Source organism: Pollachius pollachius, assembly GCF_949987615.1.
Source record: "Pollachius pollachius genome assembly, chromosome: 6".
NCBI classification, from domain to species: Eukaryota; Metazoa; Chordata; class Actinopteri; order Gadiformes; family Gadidae; genus Pollachius; species Pollachius pollachius.
Window position 1 is genome coordinate 24,294,671 of NC_136939.1, and position 27,628 is coordinate 24,322,298.

The following is a 27,628-nucleotide window of genomic DNA, read 5'->3' on the forward strand; positions in this document are numbered from 1 at the left end:
CATTGTTGTATAAAATAAAATAGATGAGTAAAACAAAGGTAAAGAAAACAAAGGTAAAGGTAAAAATGCATTGTTGAAGTAATACAATAAAATAAATAAGTAAAAGAAAATAGAGGCAAAGTAAACAAAAAATCATTGTAGAAAGTGTATATTATCAATGTTTTAGCAGAAGGCTAAAGCAAATAAAATAGCCTTTAGTCTTGTTTTATAATTTAACTAAATGTACGCACCATTTAGAATAGCCTGCCTAGAATAACCTAAAACATGCTGTGAATTTAGATAGGCCTACTAGGATTTACAAACTATTAAGAATAGCCTAGCACATAAAGAATAGCCTTGCTCAGATGTAAATGCTGTTAATTGATATAGCCATGTGTGTGCATGTGCGTGTGTGTCTGTGTATGTATGTGTATGTGTGTGTGTGTGTTTATGTGTGTGTGTGTGTGTGTGTGTGTGTGTGTGTGTGTGTGTGTGTGTGTGTGTGTGTGTGTGTGTGTGTGTGTGTGTGTGTGTGTGTGTGCGTGTGCATCCATCCATACTGGACCATTGAATGGCCTAATCAGACGTTAATAAATTAACACACACACACACACACAGACACACACACAGACACATTCACAGACACACACACACACACACACACACACACAGATTATATAAGAAATCGAATGACTCTTATGACAAAGAGAACTTTGATTGAAAAGGATTATGTCTCCCTCCGATTGCCTTTGAGATGGAAAACAGTGCCTTCTTCTGACAGTAATATTCATACCCTCCATCCCATGACTTCCAGTCAATCTTCCCTAAGGCAGACTTTTTCTGTTGCTTTGGTCTAGACAAAAAACAGACATGCTCATCAGATAAACTTTGTGTTATGTGACCAAATATTGTTTTTATTTAACAGGCTGCATGTGAAAGTGCTAATGTCTGCTGGCCAGCATTCATTAAGTTAGACAATCCAATTTTTTTTTTGAATTTGTCATAATGAAACCCATATTTTACCGGATCTAATCCTTAAATGTTCATGCCCTCATCACACAAGAAAATGGCTGGTGCATTTTATATAAAATTTGTAAGAGCCAAGTTAAGAGAACTACTTGTACCTCCATACTTGGTCAACTATCCATACCCATTTACTGCTTACTCACTTCTTCTTCATCTTTCATCCCAAATTATTGGTTGTTTCCTTTTATTTTATATCGACCGAAATTGATCACAAAAATAAAATAAAATATATTCATACTTTTGTGACAGAACTAGGTGCCTGTATTAATTAAAAGACTCAAGGAGGCGGGGGGGGGGGGGGGGGGACTTAAGTTCAAATCAATGAACTTTTAAAAGAACCCAAATCCTTTCCCCAGGCACATCCTTGTCTTCAGAAAGAAGTATGCCGAAGTGAATATCCGCCATATGTCAGATGCAGGACAGCATAGCATAAATTCTGCCCAGGGCTGTGAATTTAGAGACGCAGATGACTGATTTGTCAAGCGCCATTAGCTTTTGGAGTTGCGCAACTCAAGCCGGAAGCATCCATGCAAATATAAATATAATAAACATGACTAACAAATCGACACAGAACATACGAAATACACAAAATACTTAAATATAAATATTGTAATTATACCTTTTAACATGTGTCTAACCAACAGCAGAATGTAATAACACATTCTTGTATATTAAATAAAAGCAAATGTTTAACTAAAGCCAAGTAAAGCAAAGTAAAGTGACTAAAGTAAAGTATATCTTGGGAGGAGATCTCTCCCAAAGTGTGTGTGATGACGGCTGGTTCAACCTGCTGACCACTGATTGGTCAATGAGCAATAGGTGTGCAGCCTCCCCCAGGCTGTATGGCTGTCTGTCTGGCTGTCTTTCTGTTTGTCTGTGTCCCTCATCTGGTATATGATCAATTTAATAACAATAGAAACGTGTAAAATACTTTATAAATTTTTAATGACTCACGGAATAAGAAAATACGCACAGTTATGACTTTTGAGGGTTATCTTTTGTCCAGGTCTTGTGTTGAGAAATCTCAGAGGAATAGCAGTAAACTTGTGGTTTACAAGTTCTGGGAATTTTTTTCCCAAGGATTCTCGAAAATGCTCAGATTCAATTCTTTAAAACAAATTTCCCAAAGGGGATTTCAGTCCTAATCCAATTCTAAACAGATTTAGTTTTGCATCGTGCTAAATCGTTACTGGCCTGTTTAAGATAAAAACACTACCGTGCAATACCGTTCACCTCACCTGCTTTTGTTATTTATCTGAATATTTCATCTTTGCTTGTTATTTATATATTTTATCCTTATTTGTTATGCTTAACTTTTTCTACCTGTCTTATATATAAAAAATGTTGCTGTTGTAAATCCAAGGTCTGGATGACTTTTAATTTCGATGTATTGCATGGAATGACGATAAAAATGATTCTATTCTATTCTATGAAGCTTCTCCAAAATAAGACAAACATTTCAACGGTCAATATTGAATTAACGTCTGCTAGCCTTGGGCTTTAGCCTTGAGAAGACTTCCTCATCAACCAGAAATGTTAACAGGTAAACATGTTGTGTCCCTCTCTAACTCCTTATGAATTTACAATATGATAGTTTGCATGAGGGACACCGCGACACTCAGCTAGGAGGAGCCGGGGAACGAACTAGCAACCTTGTGGTTACCAGTGAATCCCTCTCCCACCTGAGCTAAACCAACTCATGACTTCAACTCATAACCAGCAGGCCAAACGATTCAGGTTAAATGTTTTTAACCGCTCAGAGGGTTTTGTGATGAAAGATGATTTGTTTATGAGGAAGAGGTCAAAGGAAAGCCCTTGTTTTGAGGAAATGAAATACCCAGCCCATTAGAGACGGAATATTCCGGTGTGTTCCATGAGGAAGCGACAGTTATAACTGACAGGTAATAAAGGAAATCCTTAAGTCTAGTCTGCGTCTGGAAGGCCAGCACACAGACGCACACACAGACGCAGACATGCACACGCATACACAGGCACCCACACACGCACGCATACACTCACACATACGTGCACACATGTGCATACACACACACACTCACACACATGCACACACATGCACACACACAGACACACACATGCACACACACACACACCCCTCCCCCACAACACACACACACACAAACCTGCACGCGGATAGTCATGTGTGTATGTATGTGCGTGCGTGCTAGTGTGCATGTTTGTATATGTATTTGTGTATGGATGTGTGTACCTATGTATGTGTGGTGAGGCTTAGAGGCTGAGTTTCCAACTCATCGTCACTCCCTCTATTGTGAAACAGCTGGCTGCTGATGATGCCGTCATCGTTGCCACGCCGACAGACCTAATCTCACACAGATTAGAACAGAGAATACAATCAAAGTCATATTACCTTTGATCCAGCAGAGAGCTCCAAGCTTTCTCATATGCTGTCGGATCGCGTTTTTCATTTGGCCTTACGTTTACATTCATGGCGTTCAGCAGACGCTTTTATCCAAAGCAACTCACAATAAATACATTTGTCAGAAGAAAGAGAAACAAATATATCGCCGTCGGTGCAGAAAGGATGTTGATAGAACCAAGTGCCAAGCAATAAAAAGCACTAGGTTAACCCATTCCCCTTATTCAGCAAAGATAGGAAGAAGAAGACATGATGCTGAGTACTATTTTTAAGTGGAAGGACGATAAACATGCAATAAGTGCGTACATTAAGTGCCAGGACGAACAACATAAAATAAGTAAGTATGGGAGAGCCGGGTCGATTGAAACACGGGACGATTGAAACACAGCGATTGCCTCGAAAACTACGCAAGTCTTTCATATCAAATTTCGTCACTATGTTCAGCACGCAAGACTGACCTACTCCGGGAAATTGTGTGTAATGGCGTTATTCCGTTCAAATTATCCCCGCGAACCTGTTTTTGAGTGCGGCAAGTAAAATCTTCTGTGCGGTATAAACAGTTGTGTTTTTTGTTTCATGGCATATTAATATTACAATACAACAGATGAATTACTACTGAAACATGTCCTAAAGTGTGCAATGTCAGAATTCTGAAGTTAAGAGGCAAAAACGGTTTAAGGGCCAGTAGTCGCTGTCGGGACGATTGAGACACTTGTTTCAAACGTCCAACACGTCACCAGTTTGTTTAAAATAAATAACAGGTTCTTTAACTATGTATCCCTAAACATGACTTAGAACAGGGAAATAAGTAAACTAAATGAAATTGTAGTCGTTCAACTGGTATAAAAAAAGAAAGGTGAGTTTAAATCAAAATGTGCATCTTGACAATTACAAACAGGGAAAAAATATTTTTATTACTATTTATATTATGAGTAATTATGTGAAATTTTAGCAATGACGAGTACACTTGTATATGTTGTCCGGTATGTTGCATAAAAACAAGAGTACGGTCAATAGTTTCTGTTTAATATATGCTGTTTCATTCGTCCCACATATGTGTTTCAAACGTTTCGACTAGGCGGGGCGTTTGAAACAAATGTCAATTTACGTTCAAAGTTAAAAAACGATCATCCAACATATGTATTAAATTACACTTGTAACTAAGAGAATACACATGTGAGTTGTTGATCACATGATGAAATTATTTGTATACGTAATGTCATCTTTGAAAAAGGCGTTAAACTGAAAAGTGTTTCAATGGACCAGGCTCTCCCCTACATTAAGTTCAAGGACGTACAACATACAATAAGTGTGTATATTAAATGCCAGCACACGAAACTCGATATTCGTTTAAAGGGCTCCTATTACATCACCGTTACAAGCCGTTTAAAACTCTGCCTCTTTCTATGTTTTACGCTTTACCCGTCTGTTGACGGATCCCCATTGACTTTGAATGGGGACGGACGCGCAATGCATTGTGGATCCGTCCGTTCCGTTGGATCCGTCGGCGCTGTCAAAAAGTTGAAAAATGTTCAACTTTTTCGTCAGCGACGGATCCGTCATCCAATCAGATCACGTATGCAAATGTAAGCACTGTGACACTACTCGAGCTCTGACGACCCTGGAAAGCTCCCCCGTCCGTCAGCCACGCCTTCCGACGTCCTTTGACAGACGGTGCAGTGGGCACGAGGCGTGCGTCACATCACAAGTGGGCGTGTCCACCCAGACGTATGACGGATGCTACGGTCAACTGGGTAGGCTGGTAGACTGATCTATCATGCGTACGTCTAAGTGGACACGCCCACCTGTGACGTCACTAAAACACAAGAAGAGGGGCAGTTTCAAACGGCATGTAATCACACTCACATCTGGTGGCATAATAGTACCCCTATAAGGGAAATCTAGAGTATTCTCTGGTTGATAATAACTAACAACACAGAAAGTAGTATTGGATGAGTTTGGTAGCAAAAAAAAGTTGGCAAGGGTCCAGAATAGAAGTTATATTTCTAATCAAAATCAATAACCAAACAACATTGGACCACTCTTGCACGAATTATACGCAAACGAACGGAAACCAAATCTCTCTTCAACACACCCTGATTACTTCAAATCCGAACCGCAAGAATGTGACCGGAATCTCAGATCTCCAATGTATTTCCCGCCTCTGCCTTGTCAGACGCTTTTGCGTGCGTGAGTGCGTGTGTGTCTGCGTGTACGTGTGTGTGTGTGTGTGTGTGTGTGTGTGTGTGTGTGTGTTTCGGATTGCTTCGCGCTAACAGAAGTCATCGTCCGTTTCCCGCGTTTTACGAGTCCTTTCCATCTGATGCGCCTTGCACGCACACACGCACACACACACACACACACACACACACACACACACACACACACACTCACACACACACACACACACACACACACACACACAGACACACACACACTTACACGTACACAAACACACACGCGCGCGCGTATCTGAATTGTGTCTCCTTGAACACTTACGGGATAATTGACGATTTGCGTGAGCGCTCCTTTGAGTGATTAAGCCACGCGCGCTGAGCGTTGATCGCGTGAATCTCAATCCGAACATGAGGCCAATTAGTGGGAGGGAGGGAGGGATAAAAAGAGAGAGAGAGAGAGAGAGAGAGAGAGAACATGGAAATGTATATTGAAAAAAAAAACGGTTGGAGTTAATGGAGATTGGATCTGTTTCCGATTTTTGATTGTCCAAACCCCCCCCATGCACACACACACACAAACATGCATAAGAACACACACACACACACACACACACACATACGCAAACACACAGTCACGAAACACGCCTACAAACACAACACACACACACACTCCCGCGAACACACACACGCGTGACGCACGCACGCACACGCACACACACACATTCAGCACGCTAATAGATAGGTGGTGGACACGAACACATAAACAGATCAACATCCGTAATGAGTTAATTATTTAATTAGCACGAGCTATAGCATCAGACTGAGTTATGCACCGGATCCATCACGGATTTAATAGTGTGGAAATTAATTTGAAATCGGGTGTGTATGATTTTCCAATGAATCACTCCACACACCAATGTTTTATGAACGGTGTCGTGTATCCCTGGGCAACAAGTGATGGAGGCAGCATGGGCATTCAAATGACGCACGGTGAATACTGTCCGTTGGTGCCCTCTAGCGGTCATTCTAATGATGTTAAAAGTAAAACAAGCTGATGCTATTTTCGTGTGTGTGTGTGTGTGTGTGTGTGTGCGCCCGCGGGTGTGTGTGTGCGTGCATGTTTGCGTGTGTGTTTGTATGGTGTGTGTATGTGTGTGTATGTGTGTCTGTGTTTGTGTGTGCATGGTGTGTGTGTGTTTGTGTGTTTGTCTGTGTGTGTGTGTGTGGGTGTTTTTGTGTGTGTGTGTGTGTCTGTGTGTGCCCAGGGGAGAGGTGGTGGATGGCGTGTACCGCCGATATCCACCAGTTAGAGCCAGAGAGTGTCCATTGCGTCACCCTAATCGGCGCAATGGAGAACACCTGCGGCGGAGGACTAGCAAGACCAGGTACCCCTTTAAAAGGCTGTGACAGGTTCTCTTACGAGAAGGAAGCTGGAAGCAGGAGTGGACCAGGGAACCTCCAGGAACGGATCTAGCGGACCTTTTCCGGGGGGGGGGGGATATATCCCTCTGGCGCAATATCCCTCTTCAGGAACGAGACCGGCTGGGCTGGAAGGACGACAGCATTGACTCTTTCGTGGCCCACGGAGCAATCAGTATTATTTCCCGTTTTTCCTGTGTTGGGCAGAGACCCACGCGCATTTGGAACCTCCGTGGTTCCAAATGCCTCTTGTGGATTTGAACGGACCTTGGCGTGGGGTAATTTTCAGAGTGAGAGAGACATTCCTGGGGCCGGGTAGCCACATATGGTGGAGCATGCGGGCAATTTGACCACGCTACGGACTACTTGGGATTACCAGCCCACACGCCAATGCAGAACCCGGAAAGAACCGCAGCCGCGGCCGTCGCCAAGTGTCAGCAACCGGACCAAGCCCTGGCAGCCGCCACCCAGAGAGACACCGCCGAGAGCCTCGTCCTTCTCCGGGAGGCGGTACTACGACTCACCCAGCAAGCAGTGCACGCAACCCCGACCTCCGCGCCGACCTTACCAAACTCGGGACGGATGATGACATGGAGGCCTACCTGGAGATGTTTGAAAGGACGGCTCGTCGGGAGAGCTGGCCGGAGGACCAGTGGACTCACATACTGTCCCCCTTCCTCACCGGACCCACACAGCAGGCGAGCCAGGATCTGATGCCGGAGTGCGCTAGTCAGTACCCGGAGTTAAAGCAGGCAATACTGGCCTACTATGGTTATAGCCCGCCGCCCGGGCCCATTGATTCCACGACTGGCGATTCAATATCCAAGGCGAAGTACGGACTCAAATCTCGCACGGCAGGCTGATCCGGAGATGGCTCGCGGCCGGGGAAGGTCCCAGCCTCCTGGATTGGATTCTAATACACAATACCATCCGTCAGCTCCCGCCAGACGCCCGGAGATCCCTCGCCAAACAACCACCCCAACACGGTGGATGAGTTGGTCCGGCAACTGGAGAACTGGCCGGTGGCACAACAGCTGAGTTTCAGCGTCAGGGACCCATCGCGACCCACCGAGATGTGAAAGGACAGACGAGGACCGAATTCCTCGCAGCGATCGCCCCCACCGAGGCTGCTGACCCTCTCTCAGGAGCCCCGAGAGGATAGGCGGTGCTTCAGCTGCGGACAGACGGGACACCTCGCCCGACAGTGTCCCGGAGACTGGGATGTATCCATGCCTTTGGCCTTCGCCGATGGTGGGCGGTCCGGACTGTGTCTCCTGGCCACCTGTCCGACACATCAGAAACCCGGGGCCCCAACTCTCCCTGTGCGGGTAGGGAATAAGGACACTGAGGCCCTCCTGGATACCGGCAGTGTAGTGACCCTACTACGCCCAGACCTAGAGGGAGGACGGCGGGGCGAGTCAATAGAGGTCGCCTGTGTGCACGGGGACACCCGCACGTATGAGACTTGCCATGTGGTCGTGCGGGCCCCCTGAGGGGTGTTTACGGCACGGCCTGGGATCTTGCCCCACCTCCCTGTACCCCTACTCATTGGCAGGGACTGCCCCATTTTCACCCAATTGTGGAACCCCGTCCCGGGTTCCCGACCACTGCGGGACCCGCCACGACGTCCCAGACGAACCGGCTGACCCGCTTATGGGGCTCGGCTGGCCCCCCCAACCCCAGCGGAATCGTCAGCGGAGGACGACGGGACCGAGGGGGCTGGACCCACCCCACTGGGTACCCCAGCCCACTCGACGGGAGGACCCCACCTAGCAGAATCGGCGGGACCATCCCTAGACACTCCGGATACCCTGACGGCTACCGAGCAGACCGGCCCACAGGGAGACTCCGAGAGCTCCCCTCTCACCGAGTTTTCGGATTTGTTCCCGACCGGGGGGGGGGGGGATGGATCGACCCGGAGAGTTTGCCAGCGCCCAACTACAGGACGACGTCCTGAGGCACGCCTGGAGCCACGTCCTCACCCATGATGGCCAAGCCAGGGAGTCGGGGGGGGGGGGGTGACCGAACAAGGGACAGGATTGCGTCACCCTAATCGGCGCAATGGCGAACACCTGCGGCGGAGGACGAGCAAGACCAGGTACCCCTTTAAAAGGCTGTGACAGGTTCTCTTACGGGAAGGAACCTGGAAGCAGGAGTGGACCAGGGCCGTACACACAGACAACGTCGACAACGTCGACAGGCGAGGAACACATCGTCGGAACGGAGCTCCAAACCAGAGTGATATCCCTCTTCAGGGACGAGACCTGCCGGGCCGGAAGGATGATAGCATTGACTCTTTCGTGGCTCACGGAGCCATCAGTATTATATCCCGTTTTTCCCGCGTTGGGCAGAGACCCACGCGTTTTCCGTGGTTCCTTGAATAAATGCCTCTTGTGGCTTTGAACGGACCTTGGCGTGGGGTAATTTTCAGACTGACAGAGACATTCCTGGGGCCAGGTCGCCACAATACCGACAGACACGCAAACATACAGACGTGCGCGCACACACACACACACACACACACGAACATGCAAACACACAAAAAAATATGCACAGGCACACACACACACACACAAACACACACAAACATGCATAAGAACACACACAAATACGCAAACACAGTCACGCAAACACGCCTACAAACAACCCTACACACTCGCAAACACACACACACGTGACGCACACACACACACATTCAGCACACTAATAGATAGGTGGACACGATCACAAAAATAGATCAACTTCCGTAAGGAGTTAATTATTTAATTAGCACAAGTTATAGCATCAGACTGAGTTATGAACTGGATCCATCACGGATTTAAAAGTGAATATAAAATCGGGTGTGTACGATTTTCCAATGGATCACTCCACACAGCAATGTTTTACGAGCGGTGTCGTGTATCCATGAGCAACAAGCGATGGAGGCAATTACGCATGGGCATTCCAATGACGCACGGTGAATACTGTCCGTTGGTGCCCTCTAGCAGTCATTCTAATGATGTTAAAATTAAAACAAGCTGATGTTATTTTCGAGTGTGTGCACACGTGCATGTTTGCGTGTGTGTTTGTATGGTGTGTGTCTGTGTGTGTGTGTGTGTGTATGGTGTGTAGGTGTGGGTGTGTGTTTGTGTGTGCTTAGTGTGTGTGTTTGAGAGTGTGCGTGTGTGATGATAGTTGATAAATACATATTTGATATATTTGATAATTATTTTTATTTTGTGTGCACATGTTTTTGTGTCCGTCTGTGTCCTTGTGTGTTTGCGTTTACGTTTGCGTGTTTGTGTGCGTAAATGTGTGTGTGTATGTGTGTGTATCTGTGTCTGTGTGTGCCTGTGTGTCTGTGTCTCTGTGTCTGTGTGTGTATCTGTGTGTGTGTGTGGGGAAGTCGAAACAGGGAAACCAGGGAACCATTTACACACACACACACGCACAAAAAAAAGTTCTATAGGCTGTGTGCCTTAAAAAAAAAAAACGACAACAGCAACCCAAAGACAAAGACAAAGACAAAAGCCCAGTTAGCCCTATGTAGCACCAAAAACACCAAGAAAAGACGTTTTCAACCTCAGACCAATCAGGAAGCCAATAGCGAGCTCACTTCCCCTTTCGGTGCGGTGTCCATTGGAGTGTGTCGGCTTTCAAACATTCCCTTCTTCACTCCTTTCTTCGCTTCCTCTTTTCTACCCTTCCCAGCCCTCCAAAAGCTCCTCCAGCTAGTCCGACATACTCAGATACTCACAACACACGTACATCACAGACCCACACACACTCACCCACAACACAGACCGACACACACACTCACACACACCGGAGACAATGGGGAACTTTGCTGCCAACGAGGGACTGTCCATCTTTGTCATCGTGAGTATTGTGTTTTTATTTTGTGTTATTCATCGATTCGTTTTTTTGGGGTCAGGGCTTGTGGTGGTCTTCAACTATGGGCTGCCACTCGTAAAAGTATGTATTCATATCTGATATCAAATATGAAATGACGACAACCCGAAATTATTGATTCAGAACCATTCCTTGATTTTTTGGGTGTTGTAACCTCATGTGATTATTTGGGGTGTCTTCCTTTCATTGGCAATTTCATCAGACACATCTGTGTTAATAGCACGACTCACATCTGAATGAACAGGGATGGCATGTGTCTCAGGAGGTAGAGTGGGTTGCCTGGCAACCGGAAGGTTGCTAGTTCGATCTCTCTCCACCCTGACTGCTCCATGACGAGCTGGCTGTTGCCCTGCGTGGCTGACACCGCCGTCGGTGTGTGAATGTGTGCATGAATGGCTGAATTTTAGACAATATTGTAAAGTGCTTTGAGTGGCCACTGGTTTGAAAAGCGTTGCATAAACAATGTCTATTTACCATTTAACAGACTGAAAATAGTCCCAAAGGTGCTATTCTTGTCCGTGGAATTTCTATCCAATTTGTAATGATTCTTAACACGCCTCGACACAATAGAACCTGATTGTGTGTTTGTTTTTTCAGCTGGTGTGGCTCGGGATCAATGCCTTCCTCTTCGTCCAGTTCTACATGGTGTTTCTCACTGAGAAATGGTTCTACACTAGGGAAATACTCGGGGTAAGTCTGTTTGACTTTGCTGTACGTTGTTCAAATCGGATCCACCATCATCATCTGCAAAACACTCGTTCACGTATCGTATAAATGAGTGCCGAGCTTCAGCGACCATCCTGTGCAGCATGGGAGACCTTTAACCAAGGCTCCAACCGCCCCACCCACACACACGCCATTGGAACTCCGTTCCCATTAAATCGTCAGAATCGCAACCGTGATATCGTTAGTATCCAAGGACGACCGGCAAATTCAAACGCCAAAATCGACATCAACATCGCAATCCCATATCCGTTAAAGTAAGTTCCGACCAGGACCCTGACGAAGACAGAACCCTCTCCGAATTTAGCGGTTCAGCCGATAATGGGTGTGTCTCCATACCGGGGTGCACTGCGGGGAGTAGAGAATTGTGTGGTTTTGTTCAGAGCTTGCAGAAAGCCCTGTGATTTGATAGCTTTGTGATGGGTGGAAGGCGTTTGGCCTTGCAGGTGCTGAGCAAGAGGAAGTGAGACTAACTCTCTCTCTCTCTCTGTCTCTGTCTCTGTCTCCCTCCCATCCGTCTCCTCCCCCTCTCTCCGCTGCATCCCTCACCCTCCCTCCTTCCCTCCCCTCTGTCCTTCCCTTTCCCTGTCCTTTCTCTACCTCTCCCTCTCTCTCTCCTCCCTCCCTCCCCTCTGTCCCTCTCCCTCTCTTCCCTCCCTCCCTCTCTCCCCCCTCTCTTTCTCTCCCACCCTCCTTTCTCTCTCTCTCTCTCTCTCCCCCCTTGCCCCTCTCCCCCTCCCTCCTCTCTCTCTCTCTCCCCCCTCTCCTCCCTCGCTCTCTCTCCATCCCTCCCAATCCTTTCTACAACTCTCCTTCCCCTACCTCCCACCTCTCCCTCCCTCCCTCCCCCTCTGTCTCCCCCTCCCTCCCCCTCAGGATGCCCTCTCCTGGGCCAGGGCTCCGGCGGCCTGCCTCAACTTCAACTGCATGCTGATCCTGCTCCCTGTGTGCCGGAACCTTCTGTCCATGCTGAGAGGAACCATCCAGGTAGCCTTCCTCCTCCCCTTCCTCCTCCTCCTATTCCTCCTCCTCTACAGAGAGAGAGAGAGAGAGAGAGAGAGAGAGAGAGAGAGAGAGTTACACAGACAGAGAGAGAGAAACAGAGAGAGAGAGAGACAGACAGACAGACAGACAGACAGACAGGCAGACAGACGGGGAGAGAGAGCGACAAACTCTGTTTGACGGACAGATCATTGATACAGATGGAGGGACAGACTATTGATTGAGACAGAGAGAGAGAGAGAGAGAGAGAGAGAGAGAAACACAGAGATAGAAAGATAGTGACAGAGAGAGACAGACAGGCAGACAGTTACTCAGAGATAGAGAGGTTGATAGATTAAAGCATTAAGGAGTGAAAGAGTGATCTGCTGAACAGCAGGTGTTAAATATTAATAATCAGAAACTCACACCCTTATTACATAATGGCGGTAAAAAGTTAAATACAATTATCTACTTTTTATGGATACACACTTTCTTCTCAACGTGTTTTACCCTGTTCAACCCCTCCTCTCTCCCTCCTCCTCCCTTTACCTCCTCCCCCTCTCTCTCCCCCCTCTCTCTCCCTCCCCCTCCTCCCTCCATCTCTCCCCCTCTCCCTCCCCCCTCCCCACCTCTCTCCCTCCTCCTCCATCTCCCGTCCCTACTCTCTCCCCCCCTCTCTCCTTTCCCTCTCCCTCTCTCCTTCCCCCTCTCTCTCCCCTTCCCCCCTCTCCCCCTCCCCCCTCTCTCCCTCCCTTCATTCCCCTCTCCCTCCACCCTCCCCTCTCCTCCTCCTCCTCCTCCTTTCCCCTGCCGCCCCCTCCTACTCCCCCTCTCCCTCCCCCCTCTCCCCTTTCTCTCCCCCCTAATGGTTAAAGTGTTGCAGCAGAACGGCCGCTAGACAGCTGGACCGCAACATCACCTTTCACAAGCTGGTCGCCTACATGATCGCTTTCCACACCGGTAAGCCCTGCCCCCTGCCCGCTGCCCATTAGCTGACAGAGCTGCCACTTGCAACATGACCCGCCCTTTGTGGGTTACTGGCCGCTGGGAAGTGGCACGACGCTAGAACGTTCGACTGTCAATGACGAGGCTGTTTTTGTGTTTTGTTTTTTGTTAAACCTTTACTAAAACTTTATTTGAGTCGTTTTAAGTCCGTCTCAAATTCATTTTTCAAGGGAGAACGGCCCAAGAAAGCAGTAGCAAACTAATTGACGTTTAGGTTCTAAACAAACAATTCACTAAAATGCACATTTATCATGTAAACAAGGTATTGGTACCGAATTAAACACAGATTACCAAATTACTAAAAGGTCATTGGTTTTAAACCCAGACATTTATAGCAGGGTAGTCTGAAAGATACAGCTGAAATATAGAGTAGTTCACACGATTAATATTCATGTGTGTGCATTAAAGTCTTTGAGTTGTACAAATTTTTCCACCCACACACACACACAGACACACACATGCATGCAGACACGCACACATGCATGCAGACACGCACGCACGCACGCACGCACGCACGCACGCACGCACACACACACACACACACACACACACACACACACACACACACACACACACACACACACACACACACACACACACACACACACACACACACAAACAGCAGCAGTGCAGGGCAATACATTTGACCTTTCAGATTCTTCACTGCAATTAATTTTACATTTCTGCATTTTTAGCAATGCTTTCCGCTTTTCATTCAGCTGTCAGTTCATTTGTTTCCAACCAGTTACATTTTCTTAAATGGTCTGCATGTTTACATTGTTTACTCCATTTAGACTTTTGAACTTTTGTTCAAATCCCTTCACTTGATTTTAGGTCATTTAACGTTTCTTTATGTCTTATCTATGTGGCAGGAAATGCATTTTCTATTTGATTTTGTCATTGGTTACAATCGTTTTTTCATTTTTTGTTTTTTTACTTTGACTTGAATGATTAACACTAACTTACTTTAAGTGATGGCATTGATTACAATGTTTTTTGTTTTCACTTTTTTATTAAATGATATTAACAATGTCATCATATTTCCAGTGATTGATTTTTCTTTCTTTGTCGACATTAACGATAATCGCTAATGAATGTGATCATATTCCATGCGATGTCATTGATTAGATACTTAATATATATATTTTTTAACTAAACGATTAACAAAGACGTAATTTATGTAGCTGATTAATTGGCTGTTTTTTACTTTGTTAACATTAACAATGAACAATGATGAATAATAGTTTTTTTTATTGTTCTTTAAACTCAATTGACATTAATGGTTAACAATGATGTAATTGATTAATTTATCTTTTTTTTATTTCGTTGGCATTAACGCCTATATAACAACGACATCCTATTCCATACGATGGCATTGATCACAATCCTTTTTTCGTTGTTTTTTTTACTTAATTCACATTAACGGTTAACACTGTCTTAATTGATGTAAGTAACTAATCGGTCCGTTGATGTTTGTACCCCCCCTCTCCTCCATGTCTCCGTGCGGCCACCGGGGGCAGCGGTCCACATTCTCGCCCACCTCTTTAACTTCGAGCGCTTCATGGACGGGCAACTGAACCGCGACCCGCAGCTGATCACCTTCGTGCTGTCAGATATCGGGAACCACGGCAACGCATCCTACCTCAACCCCATCCGCACCAACGAGACGGTGAGGGGGGGAGGGAGGGAGGGAGAGGGAGGGGGAGAGGGAGACAGAGAGAGAGAGAGGGAGAGAGTGAGTGAGAGAAAGAGAGAGAGACAGAGAGAGAGAGCGAGATCGATTGACACATGCATAAATATATACAAGTAGTAGAGTAGGCTTATGAACGCGGATCCAAACCATAGATAGTATTTAAAATGAATGTAGCATCCGGGCAGACCTCATTTATTTCAACTGCATCCAATTCTCTTGGCTTATGAGCGTCGCCATCTTGTCATAGTTTGACTCCGCCTCATTTCCTCTAACCAAAATAGGGCATTGATGTGATGTCGGGGTGAAGGAGATACGTCCATCTAGGTGACGTACACCGAATTAGCTCGTAGGTCATTAGTTTTTAAACAATCGGTTGGTACAGTTTACCGCAGAGCAAGGCATCTTGGCACCGGAATGAACAATAGGAATGAACGCAGTCGAGGTCAAGATGCCGGAGATAGCATGCTAATCCTGAAACTAGCCCCCGAGGCGAGGTGAGGGTCAGTGGCTAGCTGTCACTCAAGAGGCCACGCCCCTAATTATTCATTCATTTTAACCTCCAATAATAAAAACTAGCCTGCTAAAAAAAAAGTGTTGTCATGGAGATATGTACTAAACATACTGACTAGAATGTTTTTTTGGACCAGGCTGTAAATAGTTTTAATAAGACTGCGAAAACAGCCTGTTTAACAAGTGAGTCAACGAAGAATTGCTCACTTTTGGTACCATCTCGTAGTGGCCACCCGGTGCTAATGCAATGTTTGTCACTTCCCCATTGGATGCTGGTAGAACTGAGCTGTGGTTGGGGCTTTATCCAAACCCCCACTCACGTTTTTGGTTTCCATGGCTCCATGGAAAAAGAGGAACGAGTGTAATGGCAAGAAAATTACTCACAAAGTCGATTCAGTGCCAATACAAGACATCGGCATAGGCACTTATTGTATGTTGTACGTCCTGGCACTTAAAAACAGCACTTAGCATCGTATAGCGTCTTATCCTAGCTATCCCTGTCCATGTTTGTATGTCTTGGCACTTGCGTTTCGGCCGACCATCCAGACAGAGCCGGCCGATCCATTGCCCGAAACCGCACATTTCTGAAACCATACCTGTGTTCGAAATCGTTCCCTATTCACTCACTCACTATTTCCTATATAGTGTTCATGATATAGTGCACTATATAGGGAACGAACAAACGAGAATTCGGACACTACGCTGAACATTTCTAAACGTCATTTGCATTTGTATGTTTATACTTCCTGGCACTTAATGTACGCACTTATTGTATTTTACTACATCCTTGCATTTAATGTACGCGCTTATTGTATGTTGTACGTCCTGGAACTTAATGTACACACTTATTGTATGTTGTACACCCTTGCACTTAAAAACAGCATCATGTAGCATCTTATCCTAACTATCTTTGTTATATACAGAGAATGGGTTAACCTAGCTATTATAGTCCTTGGCACTTGGATCTATGAACATGATGATGTTGATATTGTTAGTCTCATAGTATATTTGCTTTAGTCATATTTTCGCCAAATTGTGATATCTAACCTAACTCTAACGCTGCTGATTCACTTCACCTCATTTGTTATATCCTAAGCCAACCAGAGTGCTGTTTACATTCCATAATCACTATCAGCCTAGTCATCGACTTTTGGCATTTCTTACGCTAAATACAAGACAAACTTAAACTATTGCTGTGTCTGAAATCGCGCACTTCCATACTTACACTTACTTTTTTGAGTGCACTTTGCGCAAAAATGGAGAGTGTGCCAAAACGCAGTGCACTGGAAGTACTTCGGTGGCGCACTCAAAACGATCTAAAACTTGAGTGTGGACCTATGGACACTTTCCACCCTCAACGCCGCCATCTTGTCTACGTAGCGGAGGGGGCGGGAATTTAAAATCTGAAAATGGAGGACATTGTAACATTTGATACCGACGCGCTCTACAAATGTAAGTGAAATTACACATATTTGGTTTGTACACATTATTTCAGTACACAGTACACTCAGTACACAGTAAGTGTACTGTAGGGATAATGAAGTGCAGTCAATGTAAGTGCACTTACGTAAGTGTGCGATTTCAGACACAGCATATGATTTAGGCAACTATGCTACGAGGCTAACGATATAATGATGGATTTGCTGTTTGCAAATCCAACGTTCTTTGAATAAAAAAGATGATAATAAAATAATAATACAATTTAAATCTTTAAGTGCCTTTGAAAGACAATTTTCATGCAGGATTATGAAGTATATTCTATTCTATTCTATTAAGAATGGCTGGGTGGCTGTCGAAACAAACACAAAACCAACCAACCAATCAGTGCTTGTTTTGTCGCCTGCTTCCCGCTGATTGGACATCATTCGGTGGGAGGGGCTTACAGGATAGTGGTTCCTTATTATCGTCAGTTAGTGGAGCTTCCTCAACATATTTCCACCTTTTAACGACCTCCACAAACCACAGACGTACGTAATGACCAACTCAACTTCAACATACTTGCAGTGGGCTTTCATCACCCCCCCCGGATACACACTTTCTTCTCAACTTTCTTCTCACTTTCTTCCGAACCTCCGAATGTGTGAAGAAACAGAATAGTTTCCTCTTTATTTACAGGCCTCATTCACTGCAGTGACCCCTCTCTCTGTCAACATCTTTCAACATCAGAGAGCGAGAAAGAGAGAGAGAGAGTTATTCCACCTCATTCACCGCACAAAACAGGGAAATTGTACAAGAGGTTGTCAGTTGGGGCGAATGGGAAGTTTGCTCAATGGTGTGGGTATTCGTTGTTGCCCAAGCGACGTTGGTACGATGGCCGCCTTCTCTGAGGAACATGGGATGTGGTCAGCGGTGTCTGGGTTCGAGTCACCCCCTGTGTGTTGAGCTCACTGGTCACTCAGCACAGAGAGAGAGAGAGTCTATCACCTGCACTGTTCAACATTTACAGAAATTAGCTGGCCTCCATTCTGGAACAGTCCACAGTGCCTGGTCTCATTCTCCACAACACAGAGATCAAATTCCTGCTTTCCGCAGATGATTTAATGTTCAGTTTCCAATACTAATTTGGCTCAAACTACTTCGAGCAATTATTGAACCCATCCTGCTCTATGGAAGTGAAGTGTGGGGCCCACAAACCAACTTTTTGACCAATGGAAAAAAACCTCCAATTGTAATTGGATTTTCAATTGGATTCAAACACTGAATTTTGTAAAAGCATGTAAGCAGGTAAACAGGACAACTGCCAACAACTTCTGCAGAGCTGAATTAGGCCAGTATCCACTATTATTAAAAATCCCAAAACTATCAATTTATTATTTGACTACATCTCTACCAGCAACACCTCTACCCAAGGCCCCCCCCAAAAAAAGAAACCCCCAGTGTGTAGGGTCCGGGAGTGTAAAGACCTCTCTTGGTACTGACCAAAGAAGAGCGCTTTCGAATCTCCATCACGCACCATACCTGGCTGTGCTTTAGCATGTCACTCTATAGATCCAAGGCCTATAGACTGTGCAAGTGGTCAGGAATCGAATATTTCCCACATAGGTTAGTTCTGCTCGTACAACATGAGGGCGACTATTTCAGAATTCTGTTTGATTGTTTTAAGTTTTCAACAATATTTTGATATCATTAGCAACAGACTGAGCTTGGCTTATTATACAAAGAAGACGCATTCAATTGTAGCCTAGGCTACTACGAGATAATAACTAATACTATAGCCTACCGTGATTTCACGGTCATCCACAAAGATAACAGCCCTTTAACGCAAATCGGATCAAGCATCAATATCAACAAAGATTGCTGCATTGCAAAAATAAAGCATTTCAGATTATTCGTTTTTTTTTCCAAGAAAAGTTTTGGGTGGGCCTGTTGAACAGTGGATGGTCCTAGGTCCGTCAGGCCCACCCATAACGCCGTGCCTGCCTTGAGACTCACAAAAAATAGACGCTCTAGGACCGCGATCCCGATTTGTCTCAATATCAGAATAACAACCATGGGTCAAATAGCACTTGGCTGGTGGAATGGCCATAAAGTAGGTCTGTATATGCAGTGTACGTTTGTCAGGGCCCTGGAAGTCAGGATGTAGGCTATGAATCAGAATGAATTCATCAGTAGTGGCCATCCCCAAAATGCACCAGAATACAGGAAATCAAATCTACCTATAAAAAGATTCTGGGGGAGGACTGCCAGACCCCCCCTTCATTACTGCGCCCCACTCACAAATTTTATCACCAGCCGCCACTGATCTTTTGTATATGTTAGAGACAGGGATTCAAAAGTAAAAAAAAAGAAAAGTTTTTGCAACTGTGTGCAAATCTATTTTCTGACAAATGCACTGCAGTTTGGCCACAGTGGCCACAGTGTTAGATCAGAAGGTCGAGTTAGTGGGTTTTTTGAAACAGACCTGAAAAGCTGAGACCAACCTGCACTTGTTGTCTTAGAATCTCAGTTCAATCTATACAAAAGAGGCCTTTAGAAATGTGACACATAAAATGAAGGAAGAAAAGAAATTAAATTCTTCTTGAATAAAACAGACTTTGATTATAAAAAGGATTACAAAACTGTCTCTGAGTCCCTGATGTTTTCGGATTAAAAACAAATAACTCATAGGTAACGGCAAGGAAATGATAAAGTTAAAGTGTATTTGACAATAACACCACTGAATTAATATTATGATGTAGAGGTACAGCGTGTACATGCCTTAAATATTCCCTGAGATTCAAGATGCCTGATATCATGTTTAGATTTATGTGCCACCCAAAATATTGTCTGGTCTAGGACTGGCCACCCCACTGAAAATGTTTTAGCTCCACCACTGACATTGACTCATGTTAGACACAGAGTGATTGTAACGAAGTGCAGACTGAGTGCTCACAGCCTAGCCATAGAAACAGGCCGATGTAAGAAATCATAGCTGCCCAAAGAGGAGCGGCTGTGCCAGCAGTGTATAGAAGCTGCTGTAGAGACCGAGCAGCACTTCTTCCTACACTGCCCCAAATTCAAAAATGTCTGCGAAATATATTTGAGCAAATTCGACCAAAAACACCCACATTTTATAAACTCCCATGTAGACCGACTAAAAATATTAATGGGAGAGAGAAAAGAGAGCTCCGTCCTTGCAGGACAGTTTATTTCAGCTTGCCACAACATTAGAGAATGATATTCTCCACCAGGCCTCACTGTTTTGTTTTGTTATACTAGCTGAGTGCTGCATGCAGCGCTCAACAATTGTTCTTCTTGAGTTTTATTCTTTCTTTCTTTATTTATTATTCTCTACAAACTTTGGGACCTATCTCCTTCCTCATTTTGACATAGAGACTCCATTCCAATTTTAAAATGTTCATATTAGCTTGGAATTGCGCGCATCTTTTCAGATTTTTAAAATACTATTTAAGATATTCTACTTTTAAAATACAATTTTTTACAAAGGAAGTCAATGGGAGGATGGCGGAGCCGTCCGCCCATTTTCTGACAATTACTACTTTAGCCTTTATAACTTGGTCAATTGTTTATCGTTAACCTTCGTTCAAAGGTTTAAGAAATCAACACACTTGTATTTTTAATAATCTGAACAGAATTTCGATAACCTTCATACTTTTTTCATAACCACAGTTTAAGTTCCATATCGGCTTTGTTTTCAGTTGGTCTCATTGATTTACACTGAGGTAAAAGCGCGAGGACATGCAGGCAGTGTTGCAACATAAGGCAGTTGTTCCCGCTCTATTGGACTACTTTTTATGATGTTCAGGCAGCTTTGCCAGATTGGGCGATTTTTCCTGCCCAATTGGAATACTTTTACACTTTTACTCATTTTAGGCTGGAAAAATTGCATAGCATTAGGCGAATAAAGCAATTTTGGCTGGTTATAAAAGAAACAGCGTGATTAATATAATTCTTTCTACAAACATAAATCAATACCATACCTTTCATATGCATATCGTTTGTGCAGCTAGTACCACTATTACTTCAGCTACTACTTTTACTTCAGCTACTACTACTACTACTACTACTTCAGCTACTAATACTACCATTACTACTACTGCTACTACAGCTAGTACCACTACTTCTACTATCTTCCAGCTTTGACAGTATTACATTTTAGCTTCCAGCTTTTGTAACAATTGTATATATGTATATATTGTTCTGACGTTCTCTTTTGTTTTTTAAAACTTAATATTTGTAATACTGTAATGCTTTGGCAGCACTGTTTGGTCTACCACCATAGTCATACCAATAAAGCTTTGTGAATTTCAATTTCAATTTGAGAGAGAGATTATTTTGGATTTTGAAAAAAACTTTTATTCTCAGTTTCTTTCTTCAATAATAAACTTTTAAACACAGACAAAAAAAAACCTTTAGATTATACAGCAATAATTAATAAATAAATGAATAAACACACATTAAAACACAGAGTTAAAAAAGAGCTTCTCCTCCTGCACAGTGCATACTGCTGAGGTGAAGCACCATAAGTCCCTGAACTCTTCCATTGTGCCCATCAGTGAGTGGTACCTGAAGTCCACCCTGACTCTGGCCTTCACCAGCCCCCAAACATCTCTGCCAGCCCAAGGCCTGCCTCCCCCTCTACCTGGTTCTTCCTGCTTTTGTAAACAGCCATTTTGGCTTGCCCGACCACAAAATATAACAAACACGATTTTTTCTAATTTTCCTAATCGTAACCAGCACCAAAGATAAAAGCAGATTCTGACCAAACCACTCCACAATTTAAAAACACTGTTCTTTAAAATATGGAAAAGGAATCTCAGTCTGTGACACTCAAAATAGCAATGGACTATAGTCTCAGTTTTGTCACAGAATGGACAGTTCTCGGACACCGTGGGGTGGATTTTTCCAATGAAACTATTCACAGCCAGCGCCCCCTGCAGGATCCTCCACTGCAGGTCTCCTGTTCTCTTGTTTAGGGGAGGATTGTAAAGGAGCCTCCATACAGGCACACGGCCCTGCAGCCTCTCCTTCCACACCGTGTCCCTCCTATTGCTCAGTTTGTGTTTGTGTGTAGCCACCACACAGTACTCATATATACTTTTCCCTGAAAGTAACTGTAACTCCATCCTGGACTTGGAAAGGCCCATGGGTTTCACCAGTTCAGTCTGGTCTACCGACAGTCTGAGCTCTGGAAACGGATCCCCTTCGTCTGGTACATCCGCCCCGCTGAAGTAGTCCCTCAGCATCTCTCGCTCCTCACTGGTCAGTCTGCTAATCCATTGGTTCATGATGTCTCTGGTGTGCCGGCTGGACCTCAGACCCAGGAGAGAAGCCACAGCCTCAGCGTTGTGGAGCCCGGGCCCTGCCACGTCCACCACCTGCCTCAGCTTGACCCCCCCAGTGGAGGCCCACCCCTGGGTGAGGCCAGGGCTGCTGCCATCTTGCACGTCCAGCCGAGCCCCGCACACCAGGGGCTCCTCCAGGGGCCAGAACAGAGACGCAGCAGACCCCAGTCTGTCCCATTTAAAAAGAGTCCATGCTTTGAAAACACCATGATAAAAAGGAGGCAAACTACACACACGAAAAAAAACACAATTCAATAAAAACAAAGATTTATCTAAAAAGAGGCCAGCCATCTTTCTTAAAATTATCCCTGTTACCTGTCTCCAGACGACATCATCATGCCCCAAGAGGTACCGCTGGATGAACTGCAGCCTGACAGCCGCCGCTCTGCTCCCCAGGTGAACTAACCCCTACCCCCCCTCTTCTTTTGGAAGATATAATACACACTGAGGAACCCAATGCAACTCGTCCCAGAAAAAGTTTAAAATTACCGTTTGCACTTTTTGCAAGAGCCCAGCAGGGGGTTCTAAACATTTCAGTCTGTGCCACAAGGTGGATGCTAAACGATTATTAATAATTAGGACCCTTCCTCTGTAGGACATGTGGGGAAGCAACCACCTCCACTTAGCCAGCTTCCCCTCCACCTTCTCCAACACACCCTCCCAGTGCTTCCTTTCATTCTGTTCATCCCCCAGATGAACCCCCAGGTATTTTAAACACCCCCTCTTCCAGCTCAGCCCCCCCGGCATCTGGGGCAGACCCGCAGACCACCTCCCAACTGCCAGCGCTTCACTCTTGGCCCAGTTCACTTTGGCAGCTGAGATCTTCCCAAATATATCAACAATCTTGTCCAATTTATTAATGTCCTCCTGATTTTTAATAAAAATGATGATGTCATCTGCATAGGCTGATGAAATAAAATTTAAACTAATAAGAGGCAAAAACAGGCCATCAATAAAACCACGAACATTGTGCAACATGGGTTCTATGGACAGTGAATACGACATACCAGACATGGAGCAGCCTTGTCGAATACCTCTTTCTGTTTGAAAAGGTTTACACAGACCACCATTTATCTTTAGCACACTCTCAATGTCCTCATACAGGACCTTCATCTTAGCTATCAGACCCGGGCTGAGGCCATACCATTGTAAAACTTTCCAAAGGTAGCGGTGCTCAACCCGATCAAAAGCTTTCTCCTGGTCTAAAGAAACCAGACCAGTATCTAAACCCAAAGAGCCGGAGACTTCCAAAATATCCCTAATAAGTGACACATTGTCAACAATGAACCTGCCGGGCACACAGTAGGTCTGAGACCGCTGAATGAGCTGGTCCATCACCTTCTTCAGCCGGTTGGACAGGACTTTTGAAAGCAGCTTGTAATCTACGCACAGAAGTGAGACGGGCCTCCAGTTCTTGATCTCCTGCAGGTCTCCTTTCTTGGGCAGCAGAGTAAGCACAGACCTCCTGCAGCTCTGTGGGTGAGAGGAGTCCTCAAAGCTCTCTGAGAAAACCCCCAGCATGTCCTCCTTAAGTTCAGCCCAGAAAAGTCTGTAGAACTCAGAGGGCAACCCATTGATGCCGCTGGCCTTTCCCCCCTGTACACTCTGCAAGGCAGCAAACAACTCCTCCTCAGTCAGGGGCCCCTCCAGCTCCCTGTTGGTCTCTGACACTGTGGGCAGGTTCTCACAGAACGAGTCAAAAACCGCATCATCCTCCTGGTACTCACTGCTATACAGCTTCACATAGAAATCCACCACTCTGTTCTTGATGTCTGCTATGTCTGTGAGCTGCTCTCCGTCCTCTAACCGCAGCGCATGGATCTGTCTGCTCTGTCCGTTCTTCTTCTCCAGACTGAAGAAGAACTTGGACGGGGAATCCATTAAAGAAATGCTCTGAAAACGTGAGCGGACTAGCGCCCCCTGCGCTCTGGAGCCCAGCAGGTCTGCCCGCACGGCTTTTTTAGATTTTAGGTTCTCGACCCAGCCTCCATTTCCTGTGGAGTGTGCAGTACTCTGCAGCTCCACTATATCTTACTCCAGATCTTTCATAGACTTGGTGATGTTTCGAGAGACATTGAGAGTGTACTGTTGACAAAGCTGCTTTGTCTGTATTTTGCCATGATCCCACCATTGTTTTAAACACATAAAATCCCCCTTCCTCTCCCTCAAACCTTTCCAAAAATAAATAAAAACCTCTCTAAAATGCGCATCTAAAAGCAAAGCGGTGTTAAAATGCCATTATGCAGACTTATTCTTCATGTTTGCAATAAAAACCTCACATATGACCATTGAATGGTCCGAGAAGCCTATTGGACATATATTACACCCTTTAAAAATGCTAAAATGATGCGTAAAATAATAAAACCTGTCTTACCTTGCTAAAGATAAAACAAGTTCCCTGCTGTGGACCCAAGTATATTGTTTTACATTGTGGTGGATTTTCGTCCATACATCACTCAAACTGTGATTTTCCATGAGTGTTAGCATTGCCTTCCGAGAGGGTGCATGAGGTTCTGTGTGATCCCTGTCGTTATCATCAGCTGTGCACTTAAAATCCCCTCCCAAAAACAAATAATCTTCAAGCACTCACTGACTTAAAACCAAACGAAGTTCATTTAAAAACTGAACTCTGTCAGGGTCAGAATTTGGAGCGTATACATTAATAAATACAATATTTAAATGCTCATATTTTGCCTTAACTACCAGCAGTCTGCCCTTCACCCGCTCTTCCACCACATTAGATAAGGGCACAGAATCTCACAAGGAAAGGAGAGGCACTCTTTTACTCATACTGCTAAAATGACTTAAAATTACTTTGCCCCCAAACTCCTTCCTCCAGTCTGTTTCGTTAAAAACATCACTGTGAGTCTCCTGGATCATCATTATTTAAATTAAGAGTGGAAACCTTAAAATAACTCATTGCTTTTGATGTGAGGAGAGACACACAGATGAGAAGAAACAGCAGGCCAACTGCTCTACAAATAGTCAGTCTTCATCATTGTTAAGCTCTTGTTTGAGTCTCAGAGCAATCTTCTTCAATCTGTAGACTTCTTGCTCAGAGAACCCTCCCTCCCCTCTGATGCTCATCTGAGACTTGACTGATAGCAACAGCATTTTCTTATCTGCAAAGTACTCAAATTGGGTAAATCAAATTGGACATTTTTCATATTTTTGGTTTTTGAAGGAACATTTGTACTCTATGTACTGTGTACAGCTCATCCAACTGAGAAGCAGAAAACAGCGGTGAGTCTGTGAGGGGCTGACTGTCTGCGGCACCGTCCTCAATCTCCTCCTCCTCACTAGACTCTAACTCTGCCTGCTCCTCCTCTTCCTCATTAGACAGTGACTCTGTCTGCGCCTCCTGCTCTCCACTAGCCACTGATTTCTTGGCTTTGGAGCCCTAGGTTTCACTACCCTGTTTTCTCTTAAGGAGAGGAGTTTTACACGCAGTATCTTCCTCCTCCATCAACCCTTCCTCACTGTCACTGCATTCCTCTGCTGCAGCAGGGATGGGCCCAACCTCAACACTCCCTGCTGGCTCTTTGACTGCATTATTCCCCTCCTCCTGAACAATACATTCACTCTGCCTTTAATTTTCAACACCCAGAATTGTATCTCCAGGATTTTTACCACACTGCTTTTCATTTCCAACATTTTCAACACTTTGAGATGCTTTCTTAGGATTTTTAGCCACACTGCGTTGCATCTTCAACATTTTGTTTTTTCCCTTCAACCTTTGTAACACTTTGAATGTGATTTTCTACACTTGCCACCCTCTGTTTCACCGCTTCAACACTGGTTGAGGTTCCTGCTGTCACATTTCAGAGTGCCAGAGTTGACAAACACTGCATAATCAAAATCATTCACTCTTATACTGAAAGCTAAATTCAGTTCAGCATCTTTCTTATTTAAAACAATGGGAACTTGCCGTCTGTACCCCACGACATGTCTCATCAGAGGAGACTTGAAACCCGACGGCAACTTCCTTACAGCCGACACAATTTGCCCGTGCCTTGACAACTCCCTGATCAACACTTCATCCCCGATGAACGGGGGGATGTTGGAGATGGTGACCCTTGCCGTAGGTGTAGTTAGCGGAGATACTGACACAAAGGAATCCTTAACCACGATGCCGGTCTCCACTACTCTGTTTGCTTTCGCTACGCTGTCAACAATAATCACAACTGCTCCGTTCATCCGGGCAGCGGACATAATACTGCTATAACCGACCACCTCTCCTACTGCCAAACCGCAGTCCTTAACCGAACACGGAAAAGTCGGGGAGATCTTGAAGCCGCGCAATCGGCTCAGATTGCCGAACTCCACCATGCTTCAGGCGCACCGACCTGCAGCCGCTGGTCGATCACAAAAACCACCCCAAATAATACAAAACCCCACAACAAACCCTTTACAACACATTCATCTAGCTATATTAAACCCAATTACAAAAATAAACTAAGAAAAAAGTAATGAGAAAACATTCAATATCGCTCTCACACGTGCTCCACAAACTCACTCCTTCTGACGTAGAGAGAGACAGACAGGCAGACAGACAGAGTGTGTAACCCTGTGTGTTTAGCTCACTGGTTGCGTGCTTGGACATGGAATTACGTTCAGGAGCAGTCAGTATGAGGTGCCTTGCTCAGGAACACCCCGACACAGGAGCCGGGGATTGAACTAGCAACCTTACAGTTACAATGGAACGGATTACCTAGTGATGGTTAGTGAGGTGTGCAGTCAGGTGTGCAGCCTCCCCCAGCCCCAGAGTCCAATCAGACTCAGACCAGGTTAGGCTGCTGAGACATCCTTTACATTGAGAGAGAGAGAGAGAGAGAGAGAGAGAGAGAGAGAGAGAGAGAGAGAGAGAGAGAGAGAGAGAGAGAGAGAGAGAGAGAGTGAGAAGGAGAGACCTAGAGACAGAGAGAGAGAGAGACCCACACAGAGAGAGACTGAGAGAGAGAGAGAGAAAGAACGAAAGAAAGAAAGACATGCGAAACCAACATGCCAATAAGAGCACAAATGTACTTACTGGAAATCGCTTTGG

The 27,628-nt window shown here is 45.0% G+C and overlaps 1 protein-coding gene across 2 annotated transcripts in view; it reads left to right on the forward strand.

Moving 5' to 3' along the window:
* Positions 1-10,725: 10,725 nt before the first annotated feature.
* cybb (cytochrome b-245, beta polypeptide (chronic granulomatous disease)) overlaps positions 10,726-27,628 on the forward strand; it is a 35,397-nt gene continuing 18,494 nt past the window's right edge. The window contains exons 1-5 of one of the 2 annotated variants that reach the window (XM_079737450.1): positions 10,726-10,854; positions 11,485-11,577; positions 12,487-12,597; positions 13,467-13,551; positions 15,117-15,265. In XM_079737450.1, coding sequence (XP_079593576.1) covers positions 10,810-10,854; positions 11,485-11,577; positions 12,487-12,597; positions 13,467-13,551; positions 15,117-15,265 — 483 coding nt within the window. In that variant the 5' untranslated portion in view covers positions 10,726-10,809. Of the gene's footprint in view, positions 10,855-11,271; positions 11,391-11,484; positions 11,578-12,486; positions 12,598-13,466; positions 13,552-15,116; positions 15,266-27,628 lie in introns of those variants that run through there. The other variant, XM_079737451.1, reaches the window with a different exon arrangement.